Below are 27,366 nucleotides of genomic sequence, written 5' to 3' on the forward strand. Positions count from 1 at the left end.
AGGTAGACGAGCTCTCCAAAACTTTTGCTCTGTTGTAATAAATGTCCTACAAAACAATCATAGGCAGGACTTATTAGAAATAACTTCTCCTGAATTTAGTTTAGTTCTGAGGTTAGCCTTTTAGGTGTCATTAGATTATTTGATCCAACAGAAATTATGACCTTGGATGCTCTTATCTGAAACTGATTTTCGAATTACTTGCTATCATATAGAGTGTGAGATTTAACTAGTTAGTATCTGCTTTTAAGAGACATTTTAAAAATCTAATGAATGTTTTATCCTGAAGCAGGCTAACCAAGTCTTTAGCAGTGTAGGGAAAACGAGCTGGATAGTTTCGACAGTATGAATTGTTTACTCACAGGCCAGAAGAATTTCTAGGATTACAAAATAATTTGCAAGGTGGCTGCCAATCCCATTTACGAAATAGGATGTTATTACTTCAATGTAGGCCCTACTCTATATGCATGTTAATACAATGCAGTCAGAGTATGAATATATCAGCCTTCATCCTTTACTCTGTCACACTTCCCTCTTCTCATTCCAGACCAATAATTTAAACAGTCTTGTCCTACCACCTTTGCATTGATTTTAAGTTTCAGTGAAGCCTTGATGTATCAAAGTTCAATGTGATTGGCTTTGTAAGAACAAATCTGTTTTTACACATTGACTAACAACATTTGGCTTTGATTTAATGGACATTTGTAGATATCCTCTCCTTTAAATCCGTCTGTTGACGTGAAGATTTGTATTAAGTCAAACCTGTCCTACTACTGCTCCAAGGTATATAAAATCTGAATTGGTGATACCAGCTTGATATTTAGCAAAGGGCCAAAGCCAAATTGATCTATTGTAGATGTGATCAGTTCTGTTATAAACACTTTGGATGCAGCGTGCTAGCACATGTTACATTGCAACTATTTATTTCCCAGCGTTTGTTATTTCTACATCGTCTACTTCCACCAATAAAACACTTGGTTGTCTGAGGAGATTCTCAGTCATCTAAGTCAAAGGTGCTTTTTTTTCTTCTTCAAAAGTCAACTGGACTGTTTTTTTCCTCAAGGAAAAACCCCATCCCTCTGTCTATTGAAGAAAAAGAAAAAAGCACCTTTCAGACAAGACACTTGGTTATCCAATAGCTACTCACTTTTTAGTTGAGAAGAATCTGACTCACACCTAATTTGGGCTATTTCTGCCTTGTGTCCCATTTCTGTATATCACATATTTAAACTTGAGAAATTGGGCTGTGGGAGGAACAGTAGACAAACTAGTCTACAATTGTCTGAGCAGTATCCAGAAGGGAGGCCCTTGCCATTCCTGCTGCAATGCCTCTTTGGGGGATGTTTTTACTTGTTGGCGTGTCACCTCCTGAAGGTGAAAGTGGAGCCAAAGCAAACACCAATATTTTGCTTATTATGAGTGGCATAATAAGTGGTTATGACTCCAAATAAAGAGCAAAGAGCCTGATGGTCACTGGAGAGGACAATTTTTGTGTTGGGATTATTTTGTGCCACATCAAAACTGAGTGGACAGACAGCATGTTACTTCAGTGGTAGAGAAAGACCCCTGGGCTATAAACTATACATAGAATTTTCTTGAACTTTCTAGGTTACAGTTAGTCAGTTTATCATATATAGGAAATTGATTGAAACTGACTTTTAGTTTTCAATATTGCGTTGGATAGATTAATAAAACTACCTTAATTTCTGCCTGTTCTGTTGAATAGCTTTATATTCAACTACTGACCAAAACCTCCTAACAGAGACATAGAGGACTACTAAAATTGTATATCATTCAGCACAAAATTAAATGTATTAATCATTCAGTTGTGGCTTCAGATTATCTTGAATATTTACAGTCTTTACCTTTTGAAGTTGAAAAAATTATGGCTTACTCTTCAAAGAAACATATACAATCCTTTGCTATGTAGAATAGAATAAAATTAGGGTTCAGATAGATTAGATATTAGAACCTCATTTCAAATCAGCTAGATAAGGTAGTCCTTGAGTTATAACCACAATTGGGTCCAAAATTTCTATTAAGTGAGATATCTGTTAAATGAACTTTGCTCCCATTTTATTGCCACAGTTGTTAAGTGAATCACTTCAATTGTTAAATTAGTGACACAGTTGCTAAGTGAATCTGGCTTCCCCATTGATTTTGCTTGTCAGAAGGTCGCAAAAGGTAAAATCACATGATCCTGTCATAAATACAAGTCAGTTGCCAAGCTTCTAAATTTTGATCATGTGATCGTGGGGAATGCTGCAACGGTTGTAAGTGTGAGAAATGGTCATAAATCACTTTTTTCAGTGGCGTTGTAACTTTGAATGGTCACTAAATGAACTGTTGTAAGTTTAGGACTACCTGTATTTAAAAATGTGGTTAAATTGAAAACCAGACCCTTATGGAAGCATCATAAATGCCTTCAAATTTTGATGCATAAATCTTTGATGTATATCTTTAAAACAACAGCCCAAATGCCTTTTAATTAACAAAACCTATACATTAAAAAATGACCTGAGGCTCTAGCCCAGGAATGTCAAACTCAATTTCATTGAGGGCCACATCAGGGTTGTGTTTGACTTCAGGGGGCCAGAGTGGGCATTGCAACATGACATCACTCATGTCGGGGAGACCAGTGAAAACTGGCTCCTGAGCTCTGTTTTCAATTGTGATAGCCTCCTGCCAGTGAAAACGGAACTTGGGAGGGCTATGCATGGCCCTCACGAGCTCCATTTTTGGCTGCGACGGCCTCCTTCAACCCTCTGACAGCAAAAACAGAGCTTGGGAGGAGCACGTGCACAGAGCCACCATGGGCCAGTCCTTCGCTGTTTCCAGGACGCTGTTTCCAGGCCAGATCTAATCTCCCCATGGGCTGGATCCGGCCCACGGGCCTTGAGTTTGACACCCCTGCTCTTACCTATTTTTTTTGCAAAAACCAAGGTATTTCACTGAAAGCGTTAAACCATGGTTTCTCTTTTGCTTTTTTACACTGTTTCAGAAACAGCAGGCATGTCCCACTTTGAAAACAAAAGGCTACTATTTGGCTTAATGGCAGGAGCTGCAGGAGTAACCTTTGTCCTGTGTTGGTATCTCAAGACGCAGAAACGCAGCAAAGGTATGCATTTGCCTGTATTTCCAAATTCAGCCAGCGGTTTTGATTTAATAGATTTTCCATATGAAACTCACCAAGAAGAAAAGACAGTTTTGCTGTTACAAGGAAGACAGCTTCAGATACTGGAGAAATTGAATGGCTTGGTGGTAAGTGTGGAAGAACTTAAAAGAGAATTGACGTTTCTGAAAGAAGCTATTCCAAAGTTGGATGAACTTGTTCGAGATGAACTTCAAGGAAAAACAGAAAGTCGCAGAACCAGCCCTTCCCATAGGTCTGCAAAGAAGAGAAAGACTGAGGCAGCAGCTCCAGGTGTATCTGATACCACCAGTTCTGAAGAGACGGAAAGTGAAGGCGGGTGGGTATTTTAAAAACATTTGGAATTGTGTTGATTAAATGCTTAGTTTTTAAAAGATAAAAAGCCCTTAAAAGCAAGGTACGTTTTATATGTAATTTTTGTTAAGTTTTTTTAACAGGAAGATTAAAAACTAATATAAATTAATGTAAGAAGAAGAAAGAAAACTAACCGAAAGATAAAGGTGCAAGAAAGGAAGAAAAGAAAAGAAAGTAAAAGAAAAATAGACAAGAAAGGAAAAAGTTATAAAGAAATAACTTCCAGCTTTTGTTTGCAGCACTTAGAAGTACAATTACAATTTTACATTATACTCTATGTTTACAACATAACTCTCTTCTTTCTATAATCTACCCTGTCTAATCATCAAAATCATAAGTCATAAGTTCATTTTTTTCCTGTTTCATGCAAAAGGCCTACAAAGGGTTTGCATTCAGCAGTAAAGTATTGTCTTTTCTCTAATTTAAGAATTCAATTAGACTATCTCAGCAAGTGCCATCATCTTCACCAACCATACCTCCATTACCATCATGTATACAATAATCTCACTGCAGTTATGTAAAAAAACCCAAATTTCCATAATCTTTTTTTTCCCAATGTTTGTCCTTCGATCCCAAAAGAAAAAATTCTGGTTTCAGTTGCATACTAATCTTTAAAATCCTCTGATAAGTGTATGTATTTGTTCTAGCTTTTTTACATGTTCATCAAACATGTTCAAAATTGATAAACCGATTTATATTCCTTGATGTGGAAGGCCAAAGTGCTTGCATTCTGGCACGCTCTAAAGAGGAAAGCTGAACCAGCTACAAGAAGTAGAAATGCTTGGTTTACCCGTAAGGGCTGTCTTTACCAATGCAACTACTGCTTCATCTCCTTTATTTATAATGTATAAGCTCTAGAGAGAGAAGTTGAAATATAATCCTTCCCTTTCCCCGATACTGACTGTTCTAATTTTCATAGACAAAAGCAACCTTTAGCAAATTTTTAAAAAGCTTTCGCAAACTTGTAATAAGTCAGTACAGTATTTGAAAACTTGTAATTATTAATTTGATGGCTTGACTTTTACTGGCACAACAAATATTGCATTAAGAGACCCAATGTAGTGTAGTGGTTAATGTGCTGGACTAGAAGCAGAGAATACCAGTCCTTCTCCATACATAGAAGTCCAGTGGGTGGACTTGGGTCAGTCACTACCTCTCAGCTGTAATAAATATCGATTCTGCAGTAAGCCAGCTGAAAAACAAACTCCCTTGTTGCATCATGCATTGGTAGCTTTGCTATAAGAAGTAGGTAAGCACAGTTCAAAAACAAGCAGACTATGAAATCTTGTGGGACAAACACTAAGAACTGCAACAACAACTTGCAATATCCAGTACAGTTTTTTTCAAGGCTAAGAACAAGACCTTGATTGTTGTTGCTTTTTAAAAGATTGAAATGTTTTCATTGGAAACTAAGAGATAATTTATCTTGTCTCAAGGTCTTGTGATTCAGTAAATCACACTGACTGCCATAATAAATCTTAATACCTCTTAAATGTCAGAACATTTTTGATTCAGTGCAGAAATGTTGTTAGTTCCAAATGATTGCCTTTAAAAACCTGTAATTCCATTGTGTATCTTTTCTACAATTCAATTGTCTCAAGAATTTTTCAGTTGGTAATTTTAAAGAAATTACTTTCTTCCTTTTAAAAAGATAAACATTTCAACCAAAATTGAAGGCAAGTACAATATTAATTGGAAAAGATGTTGAATTTCATTAAATTCAGATTGTCTTTATGTTTCAATATCAAAAAACATCACTGTAATTTTACTGAATAGTTTCTTATAAATAAAAATAATAATACAGTACAGGTAGTTCTCAACTTAAAACCACAATTGAGCCCAAAATTTCCATTGCTAGACAGTTGTTAAGTGAATTTGTTTCATTTTATGACTTTTCTTGCTACAGTTGTTAAGTGAATCACTGAAGATGTTAAGTTAGTAACATGATAATTAAGTGGATTAGAAAAGATGATCACATCACACGGGGACTACAGCCATCATAAATGCATGCCAGTTGCCAAGAGTCTAAATTTTGATCATGGGTAGTGGTACAATGATTATAAGTTTGAAAAACACCCGTAATGTCACTTTTTCAGTGACGTTGAACGGTCACTAAATGAATCATTGTAAATCAAGGACTTCCTATTGTGCAAAGAACCAAAGAACTGTGCCTGATTTAAGAAAAAATTAATTGGTCTGTTTGTGGATATTGCAAAATTAATGAAAATGTTCATCGTGTACTTTGTAGCATTCTTAAGATATGTTAATTAGAAAATAATTATAATCGTTACAAGCGGCAATATAACCATGCTGGTTTTCAAGAAGAGGTTATATTTTCTCCTCCTCTATTTTAGTTACATGACAGCTCATACTGATACTGAAGGAGAATCTGAGGAAGAAAAGGGATTGATCAATTCCTCTGTATCTTCTTTGACCCCAGAAGAAAAAATAGACTTATCTAATCTTCTGCAGGAGGTGGACAGAATGCATGCTGGCTCGGAACATGAGAAAAGAGAAAGCTTTAAACTATTGCTTGAAAGAGAAGAAGAGGTACGGTCGATAGTTCAATACCTTCTATGGTGTCCTTTTAAAAGTTTTAGTCACGTTAAAATTTAAGAATACATAGGAATAGATTGGTTTTAGGGGGAAAAATCCTGTTACTTAAAAATGACCCCTTTGATTATCATTACCAAATATTTGCTGAGGGTGGGCTCCCCATATAAGTGGTTATGGTTATTCAGTGCAGATGGGAAATAGCACTTAGCAAAAGCACTTTGACTTATATACCGCTTCACAGTGCTTTATAGTCCTCTCTAAGCAGTTTACAGAGTCAGCATATTGCCTCCAACAATCTGGGTCCCCCATTTTACCAAGGTGGGAAGGCTGAGTCAACCGTGAGCCTGGTGAGACTCGAACTGCCTGCAATACTACATTCTAACCACTGCACCACATCCATTATCAAGTTCCGCCTCTCTTGGTTTCCCTTTTTCTGGTTGCCAACAAACCAGCATAGGCTTTCTTCCCACATTAAGTTTGTAGTTTATATGAGAGTCAATGTGGTTTTTACTGTGGAATTAGAGAGAAGATAGAATATAGAGTAATTGTGTTGGAAGGGATCTCAGAGGTCTTCTGATCCAGGGGTCCCCAACCACCGGTCCCCGAACCGGTACCGGTCCGTGGATCATTTTTTACCAGGCCGCAAAGCTTGGGTGCCGCCATCTTGTTTCGACGGCGCTTCCGGGTTTTCGGTTGCTTCCGGGTTTTCGTTTGGAAAGTGCTTTCAGGTTTTCAGTTGGAAAGCGGCGTTTGGGTGCTCGCGTCTTAGTTTTGTCGAAGGGGGGGCAGCTTCGAACGAAGAGCCATCCTGATGGCGGTGGAGTCTCGCGTTACTCAGGTACCGGTCCGTGGAAGAATAATTAATCATGAAACCGGTCCCTGGTTCAAAAAAGGTTGCGGGCCACTGTTCTAATCCAACCCCCTGCTTGAACAAGAGACCTTATATCATTTCAGACAAATGGTTATCCAGTCTCCTTCTGAAAGCCTTCAGTAATGGAGCACCCACAACTTCTGAACGCAAGCTATCCCATTGCTCTCACCATTAGAAAATTTCTCCTTAGTTCTAGGTTGCTTGTCTCCTTGGTTAGTTTCCAATCATGGATGGTTATAGCAGCAAACAAGCACTTCCCCTTTCATTTCCAGAATACAAATGGAATTGAGTACAAAAACCAAGGATACAAAGCAAGGTTGCTAGGAACTTCTCTTGTTTATGCTAAAATGAAGGTAGTGGGAGGGAGCCAGCACTGCGTCATGTATGATGCCTGTGGTCCTTTTAAGGAAATACAAGTGATGCTTTCTTCAGAGGCAGCCCCCTTGCATAGGAAAGGAAGACAAAAGTTGGCTCAAATGATAAAGGAGTCTTTAATGCATAGGGAAGGTGTTGGTTTGCATTTTGCCAATGGCTGTTGTTAAATGTATCCACCATGGCAACTGGTTTGTACAAAACCACATAACATGTTTTCAACAAATGTTAGAGTCCCCTGAACTGAATAAATGAATGAATGAATTTCAGTGGTTGGACGAACTCATTTGAAGGGTCAAAATTAGTTATATTAGTTCAGTTTGCAGAAAGGGAAAAATACTTTCCTGCTTCCGTGTCACTATCTACAGAAATCTTGCAGGCCATACAGCAAAAAATCCTGCAGAGACTTTTAAACATGTAGGTATTGAATTCTAGATTCTGTTCTTGGCTGCAAGAGAAAACCCTGGAAAAAGTTTTTTTTGTGGGACAGGGTCATTTATTTGGAGTTACTGATCTGGTGGAATAAGTGCAGTCTGAGTCTCTGCAATTAAACAGTGTCATCTTTTGGGACCCAAGAAGGGTACAATGTCTTCAATGACACCTTTCCTCTCAAATTAGGCCCCCCAAGAAATCCATATGGCTCTCGCTCTAATGGTATCCAGGAAGCCTTGAAAACCTGCTGTTCTCCCAGACCAGGGATCTCCAAACTTGGCAAGTTTAAGACTTGTGGACTTCAATTCCCAGAATCCCTGAGCTAACATGACTGGAGGAGGAATTCTGAGAGTTGAAGTCCACAAGTCTTAAAGTTGCCAAGTTTGAAGACCCCTGTCCCGGACCTTGGCCTAGGATGGATGGGATTCCCCCTGCTTTTTTATAGGTTGTCTGGATTGCAAATTTGTTTTGGCCTAATTTATTGTATTTCATTGTTTTAAGTTGTTCTTCATTCTGTGAGCAACCCCTTATTGGTTGGAGTCAGGCAGCTTCAAAAGGGTAGTAAATAAATAAAGCACAGTACAATAATACATGAAGCCAGTGAATTTAAAATACAAGACGTAATGAGGTAATCATTTACAGAAAGGCATGTGAGGATTGGGGGAACATGCATTTTAAATATGTCAAAATAAAGTCAATAAAGCCAATCTAATGCACCTCTTTTGTTTGCAAGCAGTATCGAAACCATCCTGGCTTTCTTTGGAGACTTGTCCGAGCTTATGGAGACATGTTTGACTTAACTACAGATGCTGAGGAGAAAAAGAATTATGCTGCTGAAGGTTGGCTGTTCAAATAGATTTTAATGCAGATTTGTTCAAACTAGAAATATATCGGGAATGCTGTTTTATTATTGCTTCTGCTAAAAGTAAGACGTGGGTCATTTAGCCAGCCGAATCAGAGAAATAATTTAAGTAACAATCCTGCTGGGAACTAATCTGATTCCCTCATTACTTTTCTTTGCTTGTACCAGGGCAGCCTCACACCAAGAAAGATGGTGAGAATATTTAGCCGAGCAAGTACATTAGTGGAATTTAAGAGAAGGAGCTTCCCTGCGCCAATTCAGTTTTGAATACACAGAAAATACTAGGGGAAAGGCTTCAAGGTTTATTCTGATTCCGGTTCTTTTTAATTTTCTACCAAAACATGCATTGTAGTTTTCAAAATATTAATTGCAAAGCCGAATAGGTTTGTTTATTTATTAGACATATAGTACATCTTTCCTCTGAGAATTGAAGGCAACGTGCCTTTTCCAACTTTATCCTAAAAGCAGCCTTGGGAACAAGGCTAGGCTGAGAGATAGTAGCTTTACATAACCTTCAACAGCTGTGGCTTGGATCTGGATGTCCCCTGCCTAGTCCAGTATCTTAATCTCTACACCACATTGGTTTTATCCTAGATGTGTGTCCTGCTTAATTAATCTGTAGCCAAATAAGATAAATTCTCAATTTAAGGTCACCATCAATATATAGTTGCATTTATTGTTGAGTGAATAGAGCCTGATATAATATGCTTTATGCATATTGCTAAAATCTGTAAAATGCACCTTTTTCAGGAAAACTTGTGGGAGAGAATGCAATTCACTTGGATCCATCAAGTGCTGAGAGTCATCAGTGGTAAGTTGGAATAGTGGAGATTTTACCAGATCTTTGATCCCATTTCTACAACTTTTAATCGTGAAATGTCTAAAACAGACAAATAGTTTTAATAAGTGCATACAGAGAATCCTCAACTTACAACCACAATTAAGCCCAAAATTTCTGTTGCTAAGCAGCAGTAAGTGTGAAAAATACCCTTAAGTCACTTCTTTTCAGTACTGTAACTTCGAACAGACACTAAACAAATGGTTGAAAGTTGAGGATTACCTGTATTCACAGGTTCGGTTCTTGACATCTTCATATAGTTGAGTTGGGAAAGTTATCCTAGATATAGCAGGTCTACATCTCTTTTATGATTAGTCAGTCTGGCTCATCATTTTTTGCACTACCAGATTGCCAGCTACCATTGGGGATTATTGATAGGAATCTTTCCCAAACAAGGGAAAATACTGCTTCCTTTGAGTTGAGTTTGATTCGTGGTGAATCTATGACAAGTTTTTATTGTATTCTTGCAAAATGAAAGCAGCTCACCAATGCCACCTTGTTGGATAGCGTTTCTCAACTATGGCAGCTTTTTAAGATGTGTGAACTTCAGCCCTAGGTGTTGAAGTTCACATATCTTAAAATTGCCACAGTTGAGAAACACTCTTCTAGGATATTTCCAGTCTAGCCATCAGCCCTGCTTTTCCCAAGTGGATTCCCATTGAAATCCTAATCAGTTTGAACATCCACATTAATATAAGATAGTTCAGATACTATTGTCTTCTGAACATCTCTATAATTATTGCTTTTTTAAACCTTGGCCATTAGATGGAGCCATTGGATTCCCTATTTTTCTAATTTCCTAACTATGATAAATTCTCACTCTTCATTGAGAATCTTTCGAAGTTACTGAATTATTTTATAATTCACCAAGGCTGTAGATTTTCTTAAAGAAGGCTTCTCTTCTGAGATTTCAATGAGACAAACAGCTTTGCTGTTTTAAGGCTTTAGTTCATATTTTACTCATATTCTGAACCACTTTTATCATTTGTGTTGGATTTCTCTCTCTCTTGTTTTACATTTACAATATTATAGGAAAAATAACTGTGACATCCTCAGTATTACATTTGGTAAAAAACATCTCAGCTTTTCTTGCCTGGAGCTCTCCAAATACTGCCTGGGAAAATGAATTTAGTCTCAGCGTTTAATGCAAAGGGCATTAAACAACGTGAAGCTTGACTCATCTCTTTAAAAAGATCCATTTTGAGATATTTGTGGAGGTTCTCAATCACCCAGGTCCTAATTGTCCCAAAGTGCTTTTCTCAAAGGTATCTGTCCTTTCTTATTTTTTTTTCCTTGAAAATGTTTTGCTTCTCATCCAAGAAGCTTCTTCAGTTCTGAAGAACTGAATAATTTTGCTCATTTTTCTGCCTCTTATAAATGTATTTTCTCCCCTTTTTAGCCAATGTATGGTAATGAAGTAAAGTAGGATTCATTCAGCTATTCAAATGAAAAAAATGGTGGCAGATACTTTTATCACTTCTTCTTCCCATAATGTGGTCAACTTTGGACATCTGTTTGTTTTCCTATTCCCATTAACAGATTTTTTTTCTATCCTATCCTATTCTATCTCTCCTATCTTCTTCCTAGGACAAATATTTTCCTTTCTCTAAGTGCAATTGAAATGTTTAAAAGCATAAAGAACCTCCACTATGTAAAATGGAAGAACCCAAAGATCAATGGAGCTCCCCAAGGAAGTCTTATCCATATTTTGTGAGCTGCATTGGGTTTGCTCTCAATAAAAGCTAATATTGCAATAGGAATAGTAATAATAGGGTTGGTAGGGACCTTGGAGGTCAAATAGTCCAAGTCTCTGCTCAGGAGCCCCTGCACATTCTAGACAATTGGCTGTCCTAGGTCTTACTAAGATTTTATAGGCATATTGCTCTAAGTGTCTGGATTTCTGTTTAGACAAAGTGGCTGAAAATCTGCTTTATGTAAACTTTTGGATAAGTATTTATTTTCACTTAAGAATTTAAGGGGCTTCCACTGATTAATTGATTTTACTGTCAAGAAATTCCTCCTTAGTTCTACGTTCTCCCCTTGATTAGTTTCCATCCATTGCTTCTTGTCTTGCATTCAGGTGCATTCAACAGGTTGACTGCCTCTTCCTTGTAGTAGCCCCTCAAATATTGAAACACATGTCACCCCAAGTCCTTCTTTTCACTAGACTAGACATACCCAATTCCTGTAACTGTTCTCCATATGTTTTTTAGTCTCCAGTCCCCTAATTCAGAGGTGGTATTCAGCAGGTTCTGACCAGTTCTGGAGAACCGGTAGCGGAAATTTTGAATAGTTTGGAGAACCGGCAAATGCCACCTCTGACTGGCCCTGCCCCCATCTATTCTCTGCCTTCCAAGTCCCAGCTGATCACCTGGGTCTTCTTTTGTTGCCCTGCACAGAATGGAGCTGGAAAGCAGGTTAGTTGGGTGGGGAGGGGATGGGGATTTTACAGTAACTTTCCCCCAGGTGTGGGGAGGAAATGGGGATTTTACAGTATCCTTCCCCTGGATTGGAGTAGGAAGGGACATTTTGCAGTATCCTTCCCCTGCCACGCCCACCAAGCCATGCCATGCCCACAGAACCGGTAGTAAAAAAATTTGAATCTGACCACTGCCCTAAAAATCTTTGTTGTTCTTCTCTGTGCTCTTTTTAGAGTCTCAACATCTTTTTTATATCTTGGTGACCAAAACTAGGTGCAGTATTCCAAGTGTGGTCTTACCAAGGTATTACAAAATGGTTATGGTTTATATTAAACACTTTTTGTGATCTTGGTTCTAGCTCCCTATTAATGCAGCCTACTGTTGTGTTGCATTTTTGGTGACTGCAGCACCCTGCTGACTCATTTTTAAGTGGTTGTCCACTAGGATTCCTAGATCCTATATTCAATGGACCTACTCTGAGGATACTAAGACATGATTCCCATTTGTAATTTATTGTTTCCTTCTTGTTTGTCACAGTATGCTTTGCTAAATAGTTTCATTTATGTAATAATATTTACATGCTGCCCCAATCCATGTAGGTTCTGGGAATGCAGTAAATAAAGAAGTACAGTAATGAAAGTCAGCTATGATGGTTGTCCATACAAAACTAAGAACCAAAAGCTTACCAGAATAATACCATTTTAAACTTACTTCCTAAAAGATGACAGAGTCAGAAACCTCTTTTAAGAAGAGATCACCTCAGCAGATTCTCCCTGGGTGGCGGAATCTGGTGAAAATATTGCCAAACATGGTGTCATATCCTGAAGTTGTCATGGGCTGTGGGAAAATCTGAGATGAAATGCTTAGTGGCCCCAAATTTATGTTGTTAGGTGAGAAAATTATTAAGTGAGTTTTGCCCCATTTTACGATTTTTCTTGCCGCATTTGTTAAGTGAATCACTGCAGCTGTTAAATTAGTAACACGGTTGTGAAGTGAATCTTGCTTCCCCGTTGACTTTGCTTGTCAGAAGGTCACAAAAGGGAATCATGTGACCACCGGGACCCTGCAACCGTCATAAATAGGAGTCATTCATTAAGCAACTGAATGTAAAGCACCTGACCATGGGGATGCTGCAATGTTCACAAGTGTGAAAAATGGTCGTGTCACTTTCTTTAGTGCCGCTGTCACTTCGAATGGACACTAAGTGAACTGTTGTAAGTCAAGGACTACCTGCATGCCATTCTGAAAAGATTGGAGGAGACCTCCAATGTAGCAGTGAAGGAAAGTCATTAGCATCACCCAGCCTTTGTGGAGTGGTCTAACTCTAAAGCCAGCCTGGATTACTGCTATGTCAACTGAATATTGGTTGGTTGATTTGAAAATACTCTAAATCATAATGGGGTTCTTGTCTAAAGCTTGATTCATCCCAAAGACCTTTCTACATCCTTTTAAAATACTTTTCTTCAAAATGAAAATTGTCCTGCAATATCGATTTCTAGTACTGTATATAGTTTTGATACGTGAATAAGGGACAGGAATGTATATGATAGCTATTGTCAAATCCCTATCATTGCTGAGAGACAGACATGGCAATGGATGGCATTCACAAAGAAATAAAAGTTGCAATTATATTGTCCTTATGAGCCATAGCGTTCACTTTTCCTGCTTTTGTTAAAAAAAAAAAGAGCTTGTCTCTCATCTTTTGGAAGCTGAATATGAGGTAAAAATGTACTATCGTTTTCTGTTGTTTTGTTTTATAAAGTCTGTTCTCGATTTCCCATATTTTTAAGCAAGGGATTAATGCCAGCTAGTTTCACGTACATATTCTGGGCAAGAGAGATTCCAGATTGTTTTCGATCTATTGGAAAGGGATTGCTGTTCTGTAAAAATTTAGAAATTCGGCTTTTTAGAGTAGAGGTGGTCAATTATTTAAGATAAGAAGAAGAGGATAAGAAGAACTTAAACTTTAAAAATATCTGTTAAACTTGCCAGTTTATGGTTTGTGGAGTTGAAGTTCTGTTTCAGACTTCCTTGGGACATGCTTCATCAGGGTCTGTCTTTAAATTACTTTCTAAGACCATCATCAAATCACTGACACATTTTTATATTAAAAAAAAAAACTGCTTGCCAGAACTCTGAGGAAGTCACTCAAACTGCTCATTTCAGATACCTTCGGCAGAAGTCACATTTACACTGATTCTGATCGTGGTTTTCAAAATAATGATGCAGCATATCCCAAAACAGCTATGGTGTAACAGTGAACCTTATGAACATAAAATTGCAATCCTGTCTGACACTACAGCTTTTCTCTCGTAGAAGTCAGTAAATATAGACCGCAGATTATTGTTCGTGTGACTTTTCCACTAAGAGAAAATAAGCAGCTTTCTTATTCATCCAGAAAAGCCCTCACATACAGAAATATAGCCCTTAACTGGTTTAACCCAGCACTTTTCTTCTCTTGTCACGCACAGACTTGGAGATTCTGTGAAACTTCAGGATTAGCTTATTTGTATTTCATTGTTTTCTTTTCTAGCTGTAATCCGTTTAGCTATGGTATGCTGAGTTTATCTGATTAGCACCTAATGAGCCAAACGGAACTGGAGAGAAAGTGGTGTTGCCATTCTGCAACATATGAGAAATCAAGTTTTAGTAACCTTGTTTCTCCTGAATACTTGAAATTCTTTAACTGTCTTTGCTAGGAATATAAAGTCTGGCTTCTTTTTAAGCTGTGATACAGTGAGAGGATCTCATCTGTTTGGATAGAAGAATATCCTGAAAATCCTGAATTTGTCTTGTAAAGGAAATAGATTGGGTTAAGGCGACAGGACTATAAAGTAATGCATTGTTCCATTTCTTTCCCCAGCCGGCATTCTTCACCTGGATAGCAATACAGATTCAGCATGTGGCTTTATACATTTGATGGGTATTAGTTCAGAGAAGACAGTAATTGTATCCACAAGTTTGGAAAAATATATTTCCATTCCATTGCTGCAGTGTGTAATTGCTGCTTGGAGAGCAAGGCACAAGAGTGTGAATACTTAATAGCTGAAATTGGAACTCATTTAAAACCATCCTACTCTTTATGGATGATCTGAATCGAGATTGAAAACATAAAGTTTGAATCACTGAAAACTACACTTGGGAAATTTGTTAACACAAAACTGATTTTGAGCTAGCAGATGCATATTGAAGCTGAGTTGGCAACTAAAGGCACACAATAAAAATGGGGCTGTTGTCTAGTTAAATAAATTCTTGTTGCTTCACCCTTTGCAGTTTTAAAAAGTTAAAGCAATCCACCTAAGCACCACAGCGCCCAAGGCTTAATTCCAGTAGCTCTAATGGAACTTTCTTTACTGAAAAATGGTTTAGGATCGTTTACAGTAATTATTTTTCCAGAACAACAAATAAATAAAACAAATATATAGTCTTTTTGTTGATGTTTGTACAAATCAGGAGCCATCTTAGAAGAGATTGGGTAATACATGATAAGAGAAAGAATGCCTCTTCTAAGATGGCTCCCTTCCTTATAAATACAGTACTTATCTACTGAAAGTAACAGGCTGATGTTATAGGTAGTCTTTGTTTAGTGACCACAATTGAGACTGTCAACTTGATCATTAAGTGAAATAGTTACCAAGTGAAACCATGACTATGCTTACAGTTTTACTTCAGCTTTCCTTTGCTTTACAGACCTGTAAAGTGAATGTCTTAAATGCGAGGATTAGTCATTATTTTTTCATCTCCATCATAATTGCGAATGGCCATTAAATGAGGGAGTGGCTAAGCAAAGATAACTGTATTGTAATGATCATAAAAGTCTAATAATTTCCCCACTTTTCCCCTCTTTTTTTTTGTCACTTCCTTTTCAGGTTTGCAATGATGTGTGGCTATATGTCTCAGTTTGAAACTATACAAAACAAAATCAGGAATGGCTATCTTTTTAAGGTATGTTTTGGGTAGCTTTCTTAAACTGCTTGCTACTGTTATTAACTAAGTTCACCCTGACGGTACTGAAGATTATGTTTAAAGTAAAATTAACTCTGCCTGGGAGGCACAGTTTACTGTCAGAGTTACGTTGATGAACGCTTGTGTGTGTGTGTGTGTGTGTGTGTGTGTGTGTGTGTAATCTTCCACATAACTTAAGCTAGTTTTCAAGCTGAAAAGAATTTAAAAGTGGGCCTTTTGGATTAGCCACAATATTTTCATCCTCCTCCTAGCCTAAATGCGAAAGGAACAGCATGAGGCCCTGCTAACCTGGAGGCCCAGAGTATGTGGTTCGATATGTTTACTTTAGAAACATTCATTTGCTCCTGATTCCATGTGGATTCCAACTTCTGAGGGTGCCTCTGCTCACAACAGATTGAAAACGCTGTTCTCTTAAAATCAGCCCCGTCTTAATCCTGAGTTCAGCTGATTAAGAGAGGATTCCTGAAATGCATTCCACTTTTATCATTTCTGTCTACATGTATTCTTTGGTGGTTATTAGGCATTTTTAATGCACAGCCTCGATGAACTCTTAATATTTATGGAATACGTAAGCAAACAAGATGCCTAAATGTATTGTGGCAAAACAGCTGAAAACAGGAAGGACAGATCTTTCTTATGATCTTCTTTCTTACAGGAACATCTTGACCAAGCAATTGCCCTTAAACCACAAGATCCCCTTTTATATTATCTAACTGGAAGGTGGTATTATGAAGTAAGTATCCTGTGATCCTTTTAAGTATTTACTCGTCAGAAGTTCATGAAGATTTTTTTTTTTGAAAGGGGCAAAAAAAAGGGGGGGAGGGCAGCTGAGCAATTTTATACAATTTGGGACGATTAAAACTATACCTCAGGCTGGTATGAGAGATGCACTTTAAAGCCCTAAAGGGTTTATGTCCAGGGTAACTTCACAACAGCCTCTTCCTATAATACATATAAAGAACAGTCGCTGGAACTGGGTATGTCCAGTCTGATGAAAAAAAGGACTTGCGGGGACATGACACCAGTGTTCCAAAATCTCAGGGGTCAAACTGTTTTCCAAAGCACCTGAAGGCAGGATAAGAAGCAATGGGTGGAAACCAATCAAGGAGAGAAGCAACCTAGAATTAAAGAGAAATTTCCTGACAGTTAGAACAATTAATCAGTGGAACAACTTGCCTCCAGAGGTTGTGAATGCTCCAACACTGGAAGCTTTTCAGAAGAGATCAGACAGCCATTTGTCTGAAATGGTATAGGGTTTCCTGCCTAAGCAGGAGGTTGGACTAGAAGACCTCCAAAGGTCCCTTCCAACTCTGTTATTCTATTCTATTCCTATTCTATTCTAAGATCTGATGGAGAAACTGTAGCCCTAAGGTAGAGGATAAGTGTCTAACTTTAGCTACTACATATACTTGCTTTTACTTTTTTCCCTCCTTCTGTTTAATGGTTGTTAGCCTCCTAGAATAGAATCCAAGCTGATAATTTGGACATCACCATTCATATAATAAAACTATTAATAATGGCAACCTACTCTTTTTCATAAACAGAAAATACTCGATAGTTTATATATGTATTTTCAATTACTCACATTTATTGGGATACTGTGTCCAATTCTGGTCACTATGAACAAAAATGATGCTAAGACTCTAGAAATAGTGCAGAGAAGAGCAACAAAGGGATGATAAGGGATCTGGAAATTAAACCATATGAAGAATCGTTAAGGGAACTAGGTATGTCTATCTCCTAGCCTATTGAAGAGAAGGATTAGGGTGACATGATAGCTTGTCTTCTGATACTTGAGGGGCTGTCACAGAAAAAAAAGAGGTCAAGCTAGTCTTCAAAGCTTGTGAGCAGGAGAAGAAGTGAGTGGAAGCTTATCAGAAAGAGATTCAACCTGAAACTAAGGAGGAATTTCTTGACAATGAGAACAATTAAGCAGTGGAACAGCTTGTTTTCCTGAAGATATGGGTGCACCATCACTGCAAGTTTTCAAGAAAAAAAAAGGACAACCATTTGTCCAGAATGACATAAACAGGAAGTAAGTCTAGAAGACCTCCAAGATCCTTTTGAGCCCTATGATTCTATGATTTCTAAGGTGGCATGTTTAGCCTTGAGAAGGTTGAGAGGGGAGCTTGATAGTACTTCGTATAAAAGGATGTCATCTCATGTTCTGTGGTGCGAGTCATAGAATAAAGGGTTTCAATTACAAGAAGGTAGATTTCAGCTGAGCTTTAGGAAGAAAAATCTCAACAATAACATCAGTTAGCAGCAAAGCCAATTACCTACATGAGTGATGAGTCCACTTGGTCGGATATACAGTATTTGACATGAAGGCCGGAGAGCCATCTGTCTGAAATATTTCAATTTTGAGTCCTTCATCGGAGGTTGAACTTAATGGTCTACAACTCTACATGGCCCCTTCCAACTCTTATAATATGACCTTTTAAAATTACAGTTATAATAATATTTCTTTTAATTTTATTTTTAGCATACACTAGAGTCAAGGGAAACAGGACCTCTGGGGAAAGAAGGATTATTAAGCAATATAGACCAAACTCCCATCCAAACCAAAATGTGAAACTGAAATCCTCTATGTCAGTTCTTATTAAGTTTTGCAAGAAAATGTATATTGCCCCAGACAGTTCCTTTATTTTGCAATTCAGCTACAAGTCTTAGAAGCCGATTTCAGATTCCACATGGAAAATCTAGAAGCCTGTGTGCTTCAGTATCACAGATGAAACTTGTTTGGGAGCCATCAATTTGTGGTATTCTGAGTGTGTGTGCATTCATGCATGGCAATACATACCTAAAAATTTGAATGGTTTCTAGTTTATTATAGAAAGAGTATTTCTCTTTGTTTTACTTTTCCAACAATCCGTATATGCTTCAGCTGGATGGAATGACCTTAATGGTGTTGTTCAAAGTTCTCTGAACTTTGAGTTCTTCCAAGAATTCTTCCTCACAGCTACATTGACATGCTATTATCCTATCCTTCAATTGGCAGCAAGTATACCAACATCAATTGCATGGCCATGATGCCTGAAGCCCCATTCCTCTTCCGTGGCAAGGTCAGAGTCTGATGCTGCCCTAAGAGTTTTAATGTCAGTTAAACAGCTCACAGTTAAACAGTTAAACAGCTCATTGCAGCTCACATGTAGCAATTGGCGGATCTCTGAGTTGCATTTACCCTTCAACCCAGCATGTTTTTTATGTGAGGTGAAGCCTGCCTGGAGTACCATGACTGGTGCCTGGAATGAAATTTTTTACCCACTTTCAAGTTGCTTCAATTACAGATTGCTTTCATTGAGGTTCCCCATAGTATAGAAATAAACCAGGCTGCTTATGTTTACTATTCTTCTGGAAGAGCCCTCTAGCCGTGTCCAAAATGAAGATAAGAGACGCCGATAGGTCACAAGCATGATGGGTGAAGTGTGAAGAAGTCATATCTGTTTCTTTCTCTGCCCTTCTATGTGTAGTCTGTTACCCAGACTATTTTAGGTAAGTCTTCCAGAAGAGTGGTGGACATGGCATTCCGAAATACCCTGACAGGTCAAAGAAATGGCATTACAAGGAAATTGCAAAGAGAATCAAGAGTGGCCCTTCTCATTCTATTCATTTGTTAAGGCTTTATGAGGGATGGAGTAAAGGGAAATAAAGTGGTTCAAGGAAATGTCAGTGTTGGCAGGAAATGGTCAGGTCAGATTTAGCCTGTGCCACAGGCCTCCTCTTTGAGGCTGAAAGATGAAACAGGCAAAATCCTTGACAACTTCACTGTAGCTCTCCTATATCCCAAATCAGGATAACATCAGCAAGAGTAGCAGAGGTGGTATTCAGCAGGTTCTGACAAGTTCTGGAGAACCGGTAGCGGAAATTTTGAGTAGTTCAGAGAACTGGCAAAAGCCACCTCTGACTGGCTCCCGAGTCCCAGCTGATCGGCTGGGTCTTCTTTTGTTGCCCTGCATGGGAGAACAGAGCTGGAAAGCAGGTTAGTGGGTTGAGGAAGGAATGGAGATTTTACAGCAGGGGTGTCCAACCTTGGCAACTTTAAGACTTGTGGACTTCAACTCCCAGAATTCCTCAGCCAGCTTTGCTCTGGGAGTTGAAGTCCACAAGTCTTAAAGTTGCCAAGATTGAACACCCCTGTTTTACAGTATCCTTCCCCTGCCATGCCCACCAAGCCACGCCCACAGAACCAGTAGTACAAAATTTTGAATCCCACCACTGAAGAGTAGCCCATAAAGTACAGAAAATTGCACCGGAATAGGCAGAACAACACACACACACACACACACACACACCACAATCATTAAAAAGGGCAATCATGTAAAAATGCCTAGTCATTCAAAACAGCAGAAATGCACTCATTTGTAACAAACAGTAGTAAACAGCTGGCAGAACTCTCTCTGAACGAATGAACAAATTTGCCTTCATTTGTGAGAACTCTCTTTGCCCATTTAAATCAACCAGGACACTAGTCTTTTTTTTAAAGACCACAGTTATTGGTTTATAAAAGACTTCTTTTTCAAAAGATGGCTAAATATGTTTAAAAACAGATCTAAGCACTCTTCAGTGCTAAGCTTGTGTTTATAAGGACTATGCCTACTGCATAATGCTTCTGCAGGCCAATTGCATTGGCGGAAGCTAGGAGTTTTGATCTCTTTGGCAGCCTAAGTCAGAATAGGTATAGAAGGTGTGCCCAGCAACTTGAGGGCAGGAACATTCCCACTGCAGCCTAAAGAAAGAGGCAAGTATTTAACAGATTAACAGAGTTGGAAGGGACCTTGTAGGTCATCTAGTCCAACCCTCCCAAGCAGGAGACCCTACACCATTTCTGACAGATGAAAGTCCGGTCTCTTTTTGAAAGCTTCCAGTAATGAAACTTGAAAGCTTCCAGTGCTGAAACTTGGAACCCACAACTTGTGAAGGCAAGTTGTTCCATTGCTTGATTGTTCTTACTGTCAGAAAATTTCTCCTTATTTCTAGGTTGAATCTCTCCTTGATCAGTTTCCATCCATTATTCCTCATCTGGCCTTCAGGTGCTTTGGAAAATAGCTTGACCCTTTCTTCTCTGTGGCAGCCCCTAAGTATTGGAAGACTGCTTTCATGTGTCCCCTGGTCCTTCTCTTCACTAGACTAGCCATGCCCAGTTCTGTAACCGTTCTTCATATGTTTTAGCCTCCAGTCCCCTAATCATCCTGATTGCTCTTCTCTTCTCTCCACTTTTTCTAGAGTCTCAACATCTTTTTATAGTGTGACCAAAACTGGATGCAGTATTCTAGGTGTGGTCTTACTAAGGCTTATGCCAACCTTTTAAGGACATCATCACCAACATAATCAACCAGCCATCACAGATTATACAGCAATATGTGTGTTGGAAGAACAGAAAAACCAATATTTCAATATTGGAACATACTTTAAGCTGCCTATAATAAGCTGGGCCTGAATTGAAAGCAATATCAAGAGGATCTACTTTCAGAAATCTGCTAACAAGGCATATTTGTGCCGTGGTTGGCTGGATATAAGAATAAGCCCCAAAAGGACTTAGAAGAGTACATAGGTAGTCCTCTACTTACAACCATTCATTTAAGAACCTTTCAAAGTTAAAACAACACTGAAAACGACTAGTGCTTGCACTTATGACCATTGCAATCTTCTTGTGACCACGATAAGGACTTTTGGCAATCAGCATCTATTTACAGTGCTTGCAACGTTCTGGGCTCACATGATTTGTAACCTTCCCGGGGGACTTCCAATAGGCAAGGTCAATTGGGAAAGCTGGATTCGCTTAACAACTTTATGATTTGTTTAACAACCAGTGGCAAAAAAGATGGTAAAATTGGGCACGATTCAGTTAATGACTGCATCGCCCAGGGATGAAAGTTCCAGCTCCAGTTGTGGTCATAAGGCAAGGACTATATATAGAAAGAGTAAAAGTCTGTTAAAAAATGAACCCTTTCAGTAGTGAGTTTGATCACACTTTTCTTACAAAGGGGTTGTAAGAAAGGGCTCTCTGTGTTTGGCATAGTTTCCATCCTTTTGCAAATCATTCCAATAACTACATAAAATGTGTATTCATGATACAGCCTATTCTTCTTAGTAGATGAGGATGCAACCAGCCTTGTTCTGAGAAGTTTTTGGGTCCTTCCTTACCTTAGTCCAAAATCCCAAAGGCAAAACATAGTAATATATGAATAAGTTGGTAGTCCAAGGGTTTAAACTCTCCTACACTACATGCAACCATAAAATTTTTTTAGTTCAGCCCCTGTGGCCCATTTTGACCATAAAGAAAACACAGCAGTGCAATAATTTAAAAAATGGGCAGAATGCTTTTCTGTCGGTTGGAAGTAGAAAAAAAAATGAACAGTATATAGGACCGTGATGACAAACCTATGGCACGTGTGCCAGAAGTTGCCTGGAAGACCCCCCACTGTGCATGCATGTCCTGCATGCCCAACAGCTGATTGTTGGTATCTGGCAGGGGCGCAGGAGATGCGCGTGCATGTGCAGAGGGCGCGGGGGGGGTCATGTGCATATGCAGGGGGCATCGGGGGGCCAGCGCACATTGCCTTCTAGGTGCTGGCATGGGAGCCGAAAAAGGTTAGCCACCACTGGTATAGGACCCTTAGAGATATTTTATCATGACACTTAATACGCAAAAAAACACACTAAATGATTTTTTTTCCACCTTTCCCTTCTTCCTGTTGGGGTTTCCAAAGGTCGCTCAGTTGTCTTGGATTGAGAAAAAAGTAGCTGCTGCTCTTTTTGGGACTCCGCCAACTTCGACAATACACGAGGCTTTGCAGAATTTCCTGAAGGTAGATAAAATATTCCCTCTTCTCTCTGGCTGCCAACAGGCTGGCCTTCAAGAAATTTGTTCAACAAATTGTTCTCAGGAGCTCATCAAAAGATTTTTTTCAGATGATGTCTTTAGAAGAGTGACCGCTCCTGTTCACCTAAGCTGAATTTCAGGATCTGCTGTGTTGCTCTTTTTTTTTGCAATTAAATATTCAGCCTTTATACTTCATCCGTAGAGTTGTTTATGAGCATTTCCTGTGGGAATAGCTCCTGTTGTCATCTCTGACAAGTTAAACACAGGAAGTTTGTCTGAGCAATTTAATAATTGCTGCTTAGCACAAATGCCTTAAAGAGATTAGAGCTTTCATCCCCTTCTCTTCTTCTCCTCTGCTTCCCTCCCCACTTTTCTCTTTGTTACTTCATTGGAGGGGGGGGGGGTGTCCTCACTTTAATCCTTAGTGCTAGTTAAGAAGTAGAAATAATGGATCGTCTAGATTTCAGACAGTTTCCCATCCTCGGATCCCTTCCTGAAAGTGATATACTGTACAAATAGTCCAGCAGCCTCTATTGAATGACTTTGATAAGAAAGAGTATGAAGATCATGGGAGTAGAATAGCCCTTGCTAAACGATTTCTGTCTGGTCTCTGGGATCCTTCCTCCTACCAGTCTACAAGGTGATCCTTTGTGTACTATTTCAACAGTTGGTAGAAACCAAGCAAATATTAAGCCTGTTTCTGCTCACTGAATTGGTCGTAATAGTTCAGTAAATCAATAGAGGTGACCTGTGGCTAATAGCAACAGAAGTCTCAAACTTGTGGAGGCTATATGGTGCTTACATTACTGAAATGTCTAGTTTTTGCTTGCCCCAGGTGCATCTTTTGTGTGTTGCTGGCCTCAATCTTGTATGAACCACACAAACTATGGGTATCTGCAACCTTACTCTTACTAGCTAAGTTTTGGGAAGATTTATTTGCTTTGTAAGAATTGTATCATAGATATGCTGACAGAGGTGGCACGCAGAGCCATTTGTGCAGGTACCCAAGCCACAGGCAAACTTACTGTGATGCGCGTGCCTCACAGTTGATTTTCAGCTGGTTTGAGGCCTTTTTCGGACTCCCTGAGGCTTGCAGGTAGAATAGGCCCGTTTCATCACTTCCTGTAATACCGGAAGTGACAAAATGGGCCTATTATTTGGCCTGCAAAGCCTGCAGAGGCTTTTTTTCAAGCCTCTGGGAGGCCAAAAAGCAGCTGTAAGGTGCAGTGCAGGTAAGGGGGCTGGGGGGAGCTGGGGGGATTGTGCACATATGCCCAGGGGGCGTGCATGCATTGCCTTCTGAGTGATGGCACATGAGTGCACAGGTGCAAGCACACACAATTTTTGGCACAGGAACCCAAAAAGGATAGCCACCACTGTGCTAGACCATTGGCACCTGAGGCTTTGGCATCAATTCTGGATTGGTGCCATACCTCTATGATCCTTTGCCCTGCTGAGTAGCTAAGCTTATTGACTTCTGTGGGGCATCATGAATCACCCAAATTCTGTTGATTTTCAACATAGCAACTCCTCTAAAGCTTGGGAGCAAGTTAATTCTCACTGATGGGAATTCCTTTTCTACAGTCCTCACAGTGGTGGTATTCAAATAAAGTTGCCAACGGTTTGGTGGGCGTGGCGGGCATGCGCACACTTTGCATGCACACACACAAAATGATCACTTTGCACAGATGCAGAGGCATTTGCACAGGCGCAGAGGCATTCTAACTCACCTCCTGCAAGCCTACATGATGCTGGTCGCTGCAGCAGCGGCCACTCGGCGCTATTCTGTGACGTGCAAAGCAGCTGTGCTTTGAATTCTGGCCATAAAAGTGAGCTTGGGAGCCCAGGCGGGAAGGTGGGCCAAACACAGAGCAGAGGAGAGAACTGGTTCTGTCTCCGCTGCTCATTGCCACTACCAGCTCTCCAGAACCAGGTAGAACCGGTCGAATACCACCACTGAGTCGGTTGAATGCCACCACTTGGCTCTCTTCCTTCCCTGCAGCTACATAATGCCAAAACATCCCCCTTGGACCAAGCAATGGCTTTTATCAATACCTTTTAATATTGTTCCCTGCAAAAACAGAGACAGCAAAATAACAATTGGAATGAGAGCACAGTACTAGCTTCCTGTCAATGTGAAATGGATATTGGCATTGTGAAAACATACGAGCAGTACAAAATATTTTGAAGGTTTGGGGCATCAAAGCAATTGTTAAATGGAAATATGCCTGGTATTGCTATGGCATTCTCATCTTTCTATCTTTTTGTCTTTATACTCAGGCTGAAGAAATACATCCCAGATATTCTAAATGCAACTATGTGTATTTGGCAAAGGTATGGGGCATTGCGGTCTTTCTCAACTTTCTTTTCTTATGTTTGATTTTGAATGCAAAACAAATTTCTGGTCACTAAACGCCTGTTGTAATTTTTTCCCTTGTGCTTCTTTCTGTCTAAGTGCTACAAAGATCTGGGCCAGAGGAGCAATGCTCTGAGTTGCTGTGAAAGAGCATTGTCCATTCTGCCGGTCACCAAAGAGGTAAGTCTGAGAGTTGTATATTTTTACTTTCTACACTATCTGTTGATGTCAGAAGATGTTGTCTGGATTCAGCAGCTCTGATTAATTTCAGTCAAGATGCAGAGAAGAAATTCTTGGCAAACTGAGTTCTTTAACATTATAGAGGAAGATCTAGAAACGAAAAGAAGTTATGTGTTCAAAGTCTTGCAAAATAAGGCATAAGAACATGAAAGAACTTCTGACGTCCGTGATTGCAATGTTGAAAATGTGTAAAATCCTATATTATGAAATTATACTTAACTAGATGATACGATCACGGGGCTAATGTCTAATTTGATTATGAACTGGACAATTTGCAGTGCAGCTGGTGACTTTGACTGCTGTGGTCTAATTTTGTAATTATTACTGTCTGATTTAGAAATTACTCTTCAGGAGAAAATGGCTACTTAACCTTATTAAGCCTACTGATTCATCATGCTTTAAAATGACTTTAAAAATAGGGGGATAAGGAATCATAGAAATTATATCTCATTGTGATTTAGTTATCTAGCACTTTTTAACTAGGCAATATATGCAGTATAAGTTTTGTGTAGTGAAGACAGAGATTGGGAATGAATGAATACTATAAATTCCTTTCCAGCACTGATACATTATTGCTTAGCTAGTTTTATTGTCTACTTGCAACTATCTATCCAGCTTACATTTGAAGACATGAAGCTTTTAATATTGCCCTCCAATATAAATAATGCTTAGTGTTCAACTATCCTTGGGAAATGGCAATACTTGGGCCTCAGGATCCCAGCATAATAAATTAGACTGAGAAAATGTATTTCAGAAGTCAGCAGTGACAACCGATGTCCATCTTGTTGCCAAGAAGACTACTTGGCTTCCTCTGTGAAGTCATTAGGAGTTAAACTCAACTTGAAGAAAACTACCTTTTTCTGAGCAGTGACAACACGTTATTCTTCTACTTAATTCTAGTGAGTACAGTGCCAAGTTCTCTGATCCTTTCCAAAGGACAGATAAATCCCAATATTGACATTTCTGACATTTGCAGCAAAGAGAGACCTTCTTATGCTTGTACATAAATACTTATGTTTATAAGTGGGGCTTTTGTTGTTTGTTACATTCGTTAAATTTGTTGTTCATTCAGTTCAGTCACTTCTGACCCTTATTTTGCCAGGATTAGTTTCTGGTTTTAAAAAAAAAGTTATTGTAAGTTCATGCTTGTGTCACAAGTGATAGTATCTGACTCCCTTGTTTTTTGTCAGCTCTTTTCCTTTTATTTATATTTATTTTTTTAAAAAAATCGTAAAGTAAAAGACAGATCAAAAGAAAAAAAAGGAAAGAAATGAAATAGAAGGGACCAAAACCCTAAAGTTAAGAAATACAACTTTTGGCCTTTCAACAAATAGTTACAATTTTATAGTCCTTCCTCTCTCTTAGATATTATATAAATCCCTTAGCCTCTTACTTAATTTATATCTTTCTTAACCTTCAATCTCATAAGTCATTGTGTCCTTTCTTTCTTCTTTCAGTAACAAATGTTTCCAGACTTTTTCCAGACAAAAAAAATGCATTTTTCCCCCTGACCAGACAGGTCAATGTTGCCATTTCTGTGAATTCTGACATTTTCATAACCCATTTTTCAACTGTGAAGATTTTGTTCTTCTTGCATTATTATACATCAAATAATTTTGCTGTAGTGACCCATATACAAAATCAGTCCACCATGGATATTTTTCTAATTCATTGCCCATAAGTCCCATTAAAAAGAGTTCTGGATTTTTTTGCAATATCATTTTAAAAAATTTCTTAGCTTTCCCACAAGTCTACCACACATGATAGTTCCTGCCTTTTGTCATCTTTTTCATTTGCCTTTCATTTTTCCAAATATATAAAAATCTTCTCAAATAATTTTGCCTTCAGATTATGCATCTGAAATACTTAAGCTTTTCCTTTATTATTAATGTTTCCAATGAGGAGAATTTTCTTCAATTAGTTTTTATATTGATGATTTGTTCTACTTGCAGGCAGAGGTGTTTTCACAATATTCTGCAGCATTCAAGGGTACCAATTTGTCTTAGTTCTGATGGTCTAACTTTCATCATTGTATGTTTCCATTGGGAAAACCATAGCCTTGATAATTCATATTTTTATTGTCATAACATTTGCAAGTAGTCCTCAACTTACAACAGTTCATTTA

The 27,366-nt window shown here is 38.7% G+C and overlaps 1 protein-coding gene across 5 annotated transcripts in view; it reads left to right on the forward strand.

Moving 5' to 3' along the window:
• RMDN2 (regulator of microtubule dynamics 2) overlaps nt 1-27,366 on the forward strand; it is a 30,512-nt gene that overhangs the window by 533 nt on the left and 2,613 nt on the right. For 2 of the 5 annotated variants that reach the window (XM_087936009.1, XM_087936014.1), the window contains exons 2-10: nt 2,999-3,467; nt 5,857-6,052; nt 8,470-8,572; nt 9,346-9,406; nt 15,723-15,798; nt 16,475-16,552; nt 22,533-22,631; nt 24,926-24,979; nt 25,101-25,181. In XM_087936009.1, the coding sequence (XP_087792135.1) occupies nt 3,010-3,467; nt 5,857-6,052; nt 8,470-8,572; nt 9,346-9,406; nt 15,723-15,798; nt 16,475-16,552; nt 22,533-22,631; nt 24,926-24,979; nt 25,101-25,181 (1,206 nt within the window). In that variant the 5' untranslated portion in view covers nt 2,999-3,009. Of the gene's footprint in view, nt 1-705; nt 781-2,998; nt 3,468-5,856; nt 6,053-8,469; nt 8,573-9,345; nt 9,407-15,722; nt 15,799-16,474; nt 16,553-22,532; nt 22,632-24,925; nt 24,980-25,100; nt 25,182-27,366 lie in introns of all 5 variants that reach the window. The other 3 variants (XM_087936034.1, XM_087936025.1, XM_087936041.1) reach the window with 3 other exon arrangements.

The sequence above is a fragment of the Pseudonaja textilis genome, chromosome 1 (assembly GCF_049901715.1).
Source record: "Pseudonaja textilis isolate UNSWEBS1 chromosome 1, rPseTex1.2, whole genome shotgun sequence".
Lineage (NCBI taxonomy): Eukaryota > Metazoa > Chordata > Lepidosauria > Squamata > Elapidae > Pseudonaja > Pseudonaja textilis.